The sequence below is a fragment of the Sinocyclocheilus grahami genome, unplaced genomic scaffold (genome assembly GCF_001515645.1).
Source record: "Sinocyclocheilus grahami isolate Dianchi unplaced genomic scaffold, SAMN03320097.WGS_v1.1 scaffold456.1, whole genome shotgun sequence".
In the NCBI taxonomy this organism is placed as follows: domain Eukaryota; kingdom Metazoa; phylum Chordata; class Actinopteri; order Cypriniformes; family Cyprinidae; genus Sinocyclocheilus; species Sinocyclocheilus grahami.
The window spans coordinates 104,569-110,521 of NW_015505635.1; the positions used below are offsets into that span (position 1 = coordinate 104,569).

The 5,953-nt window shown below is 33.6% G+C and overlaps 1 protein-coding gene across 1 annotated transcript in view; it reads left to right on the plus strand.

The window, feature by feature from the left end:
• Positions 1-3,417, plus strand: part of LOC107552668 (rho GTPase-activating protein 30-like) — a 29,685-nt gene extending 26,268 nt beyond the window's left edge. Inside the window, exon 12 of the mRNA XM_016234609.1 lies at positions 1,692-3,417. Coding sequence (XP_016090095.1) covers positions 1,692-3,314 — 1,623 coding nt within the window. The 3' untranslated portion in view covers positions 3,315-3,417. The remainder of the gene's footprint in view (positions 1-1,691) is intronic.
• Positions 3,418-5,953: the final 2,536 nt, after the last annotated feature.

Genomic DNA, 5,953 nt, shown 5'->3' on the forward strand with positions numbered 1-5,953 from the left:
AGTCAATCCAAAGAGCTCGTGATCGTGATTACTATCACTGGTTTACATGTGATGGTCATGCTGTGCATCTCTAACCATTAATCTTGATTACTTGCCCCAAAATTTACAATCTCCTTGGAATTGTCAATAAGTGTTCATTTGTTTAAATGCTGTGAGCTACTCAAAGCTGCTAGTTGGTGGACTTGCTTCAGGCTTGTGGCGCCAGGATCTGATTTACGAACATCCTGTGTCTTGGGCCTTTCTGTGGAATTCGGCTCCTCGTGTTTCAACCATGTCCTTGATCGAATCTTAAATTGTCTGATTCAGTCTGATACCCTACACCTACCTATATTCAAGTGTTGATAAAAAAGAATGCTTTAAGCTATAATAAAACTGTCTTTTTTTGTTTAAAAGTAGTTGTATTCAATTGTGTATTGTGTATTCAAATATTCATACAGCAAAATATACTGGAGGCCATCAAATTTTAGTGAAAATCCTCAAAATCGCTGGCAGTGGCTGACAACTTTTTTCAAAAATGCCTGCGGGGAAAGAGTTAATTAATTATATAACTAAAAATAAGAAATTAAATCATTACCTTTAAAACATATTTTAATTAAACATTTTAAACAACATTTTTAAATTAAAATATTATAATATATACGTAGCATACACAAATATTGGGAAAAGTATTACAAAAATTATATTTAAAATCATTAAATTGTTAACAATAGTGAGTTAAAGCACTAATTAAATGTAAGCATTTTACATGTACATTTTGAATTAAAATATTATAAAATATTACTATATAAATTACATTTATTTCAACTAAACATTTTTACCATCATAATTAGGGTTGCAAAATTGTTGTAAATTTTGGAAACTTTCCAGGATCTGTATTTGCTCTGGTGAAGCCTTCTCTTGATTGTAGACTTTCACAGAGACTCATCTGCCTCCTAGAGAGTGTTCTTCTCTTGGCTGGATGTTGTGAAAGGGTTTTTCTTCACCGTGGAGAGGATCCTCCAGTCATCCAACACTGTTGTCCTCTGCACACTTCCAGGCCTTTTTATGTTTCTGAGCTCTCTCTTCTGAGCTTCTTTTATATATATATATATATATATATATATATATATATATACACTCTTACATTAATATTTACATTAATTTATTAATTTAATATAATTAATAATAATAAATTAAATAATTATTAATTAAATATATATCACACAAAAATAGCACACACAAATATTGGGTCAATTCTGATTAGGGTTGCAAAAAGGTGGAACATTTCCAGTAAATTTCGGAAATATTCCAGGATTGTTTTTTTATATTCCAGGGATTTTTGGAAAGTTTCCGGATATTTACCGGAAATTTCCCACCCATTTGCAACCCTAATTCAATTATTAATTATTAATAATTAAATTCTGATTAATTTAATTATCAATCATTCATTATTTTCTAAACACATTTTTGAATCATTTAATTAACAGACTGAAAATCTTCCCAGTATTAATAAAAACTTATTTTATCATGCATTATGGTTGTTTTTGTAGCTTGATGGCTGTCACCGGTATGCTTTGTTTTTATGGAAAGCATAAACCTGAACAATCTAATTCTCCTCTACTAGCTTACATTTGTGTTTCAAGGCAGAAAGAGAATAATATGGGTTTGTAACAACACAAACTGTCTAGTGTTTGTGTAATAATTGACTTTTGTATGTGTACAGAGGAGAAGATGCTCCAGAGAGTGAAGCCAGTGAAGAAGACACTTATTTTGGACCGGACTCGATTCCTTCTTCACCAGAACCCGACCAAACTGAGACCGACAGCACCAGCGTTCCTGAGCCCATCCCAGCACTGTCTCCGGCTGAAGATGCTCAGCAGGTGCTGGATGCTGACGGTTACCATGGTAACAGTGAGGTAACCATCACAGATGAGCTCACGGATGCAGACCGCGTCTCGCTGACTCCTCAAGACCAACCGCCAGAGGAACAAACACTGATTATCCACCAAACAAAGACCGAGGAGGGTCAAACGGAGGAGGATGAGAAGACTGAAGAAACTATGAAAGTTGTGAGGAATATGGAGGAAAATGAAGGAGAAGAGTGTGAGGACAGCAACAAAATGCAAAATGCAATTGATGGACCTAAAAAAGAAGCCAAAAGACACGATTTAGAGAAAAACAGTGGAGAATGTGAAGAAATAGATGAAGAACATGCAAAAGAAGAAGAACAAGAAGCTAAAAGACAAGAAGATTTAGAGGGAAATAGTGGAGAATCTGAGAGGGTAGATGAGGAACTTACAAAAGAAGGAGAACAAGACAGAAACGAAGCTGAAAGACAAGAAGATTTCGAGGAAAATAGTGAAGAAAATGCAAAAGATGGATCAAAAGAAGAAGCCAAACAAGATTTAGAGAAAAACAGTGGAGAATGTGAAGAAATAGATGAGGAGCATACAAAAGAAGGAGAACAAGACCAAAACAGAGCTGAAAGAAAAGAAGATTTAGATGAAAATAGTAGAGATTGTGAGGAAAATGCAAAAGATGGACCTAAAGAAGAAGCCAAAAGATACGATTTAGAGAAAAACAGTGGAGAATGTGAAGAAATAGATGAAGAACATGCAAAAGAAGAAGAACAAGAAGCTAAAAATTCAAAGGAGAATAATGGAGAATCTGAGAGTGTAGATGAAGAACATACAAAAGAAGGAGAACAAGACCAAAACAAAGCTGAAAGACAAGAAGATTTAAAGGAAAGCCGTGAAGGAAACTCTGAGGAGGACGTGAACGTAAAAACAGAAAGTTCTGCTGAGGGAGATCTTTCTCCTGAAGGTGGAGATGATCCGGAGAAGTCCACACTCGTGCAGCGTCCAGACGAGATGCAACACGAACAAACAGAAAGCAAAGAGGCGCCTCGCAAACGTTCTCCACGCAAAGCTGCGAATGCCACGAAAGCGGTTCCTGCCGTCCCTCCCAGACCTCAGACCTCCAAACTCACAGCGTTCACGCTCAGAAAACAGCTTCAGCACCGACAACACGACGATAAAGCAGCGCAAGCCGACCAAGAACACGCAGCGGAAACTAAAACGGCGCACAGAGACGAGGACGAAAGCGCAGAGATCGACACCGAGGGTCCCGGAGAGAGACGAGAAGCATGGGACGGTGGAGCGGATCGCAGGAGAGACGCAGACAGAGAGGCCCAGAGGAACAGCGGCATCAGCATGTGCTTCGATGAAGCTGTGGCTCGAGCCACGGAGAAGAGGAGCCGAGAGAGAGAAAGCACAGAGAGACTGTCCGGAGTGCAGTTGGACAGAGAGAGCCGGAAAGACGGGAAAACTGACTGATGTGTAAAATATTACGTGCAAAATAAAGGGTTCACATTTTCTTTCAATATACTCATTTTCACATGATATACTGTGTGTGTGTGTGTATATATATATATACACTACCGGTCAAAAGTTTGGGATCAGAACGATTTTTTATGTTTTTACAGGAGTTTCTTCTTCTCATCAAGGCTGCATTTATTTGATCAAAAGTACAGGAAAAAGTGTAATATTGTGAAGTATTATTATGATGTAAAATAACGTTTTTCTATTTTAATATACATTAAAATCTAATTTATTCCTGTGATACAAAGCTGAATTTTCAGCATCATTACTCCAGTATAAAGTGATCTTCAGAAATCATTCTAATATGCTGATTTATTATTAGAATTATCAACAGCTGTGCTGCTTAATATTTTTTTTGGAACCGGTGATATTTTTTCAGGATTCTTTGATGAATAAAAAGTCCAAAAGAAGAGCGTTTATTTAAAATAGAAATCTTTTCTAACAATATACACTACCGTTCAACAGTCTTTATTTTTTTTAAAGAAATTAAAACTTTTATTCAGCAAGGATGTGTTAAATTGATAAGAAGTGATGACAAAGATTTATATTGTTAGAAAAGATTTATATTTTGAATAAATGCTGTTCTTTTTAACTTTTTATTCATCAAAGAATCCTGAAAAAATATCACCGGTTCCAAAAAAAATATTAAGCAGCACAACTGTTGATAATTCTAATAATAAATCAGCATATTAGAATGATTTCTGAAGATCATGTGACACTGTATACTGGAGTAATGATGATGGAAATTCAGCTTTGCATCACAGAAATAAATTATATTTTAAAGGATATTAAAATAGAAACCATTGTTTTATATTGTAATAACATTTTGCAAGATTACCGTTTTTTTCTGTATTTTTGATCAAATAAATGCAGCCTTGATGAGCAGAAGAGACTTCTTTAAAAACATTACAAATCTCACTGATCCCAAACTTTTGAGCAGCAGTGTGTTGTATAGTGACGAAGTGCATCTCAAATCATTTAATAAATATTTGTATCATTTATATCTTAATATTCATACAAAATAAAATGGTTGTTTACAAATCAGCCACTCTATAAATATAAACTAGTTTTTAAACCAACACATTAATTTCCAGACTGGTTTACTGCTTTAATAATTGTGTTGCATTGCACATCCAAATGCATTCAAACACTCAGGAACAAATGCATAAGAAGCCAAACACATCTGCTTAATTAAGACAGTCAGACAATCTGTATATGATGTTTTATGTATTTTAATCTCTGTATACATTCAGAACTTTATATGCAATTCATTTAAATAAATTAGTATTTTCATTATAAATATCTGTGTGTGTGTGTATATGCTGTACACTTTTGCTGTTTTCACTTAATTAAATCTCTTATTCCCCAGATATATATATATATATATATGTCAAGATTTTATTTTTAACACAAGAGGCATCTGTAGTTTGAATGTGTGAGGCTTCCGGCGTCATTCGCTTCCAGTTATTTTACCAAAAAGTGCTCAATATCGCAAACTGCTAATTGGTATCATATTATTTTAATTGCTTGTCATAAGCACACTGGTTTGTAGCACAAATAGTGGCCACACTTTAGTTTGTGGACCAGTAGTCACTAACCGTTAGCTACAACTTTTGCCTCAATAAACCCCTAATTTGCTGCTTATTAATAGTTAGTTAGTTTAGGTATTGGGTTTAAGGATTAAGGGATCTAAAACATGGTCATGCAGAATAAAGCATGCTTTATAAGTACTAATAAACAGCCAATATGCATGCTAATAACTAGTTTATAGTGAGAATTGGACCCTAAATTAAAGTGGTATCTCTTTTCTGTAATGCATTGTCCAACTTCATTATGTTCATTATTACATAAATGATTCTATAATTTAATATAGAAAAAATAAACCACATAAAATAATCAAAATATTATTAACAGAAATAAATCATTGTGTTTTGAGATATAGTATTTAAATCATATTTTGGGGCTTCATTAAAACTAAAAGAGTACAATATAACCAGTGCTATTTATTATTATTATTATTATTATTATTATTATTATTATTATAAGGAGAGTGAACCTATAACAACCTGAAAAAAAGAGAATATTTTGTTAAAGCTTTTTGGAACGAGTTATGTATATGTCTGAGAGAAAAAATATATTAATATTAATATTATTTTTCTTTATCACAACTCAAATTCTTGAATACAGTACATTGTTAATTTATTTATTTTTCTGGTTAATTTCTTTATTCATAAATGCACATTTTTGGGTAAGGATCATTTTTTCTAGACTACAATTTGGTTCGTCTTTGATGGGCATGAAACCTAAATTACTTTGAATATTTAACCTAATGTTTCTTTTCTCTGGCTTTTGGTTTTTTACCACTTTTTTGTATCACTATAACAGATGACTATTTGGTACCAGGAGAAATTCGGTAACATTTACTCTTACTAAAACATACAAAAAAGATAATGTTGGATATTAATATGTAAAATTACAACTGTTACGTATATGTTCATTGTAAAAACAACGCCGTAATTTGCGCCCAGTTTCAATTCCGAACGAATTGTATCCGTTGTTGTTGTTGTTGGTGTTGTTGTTGTGGGCTTCTAAAC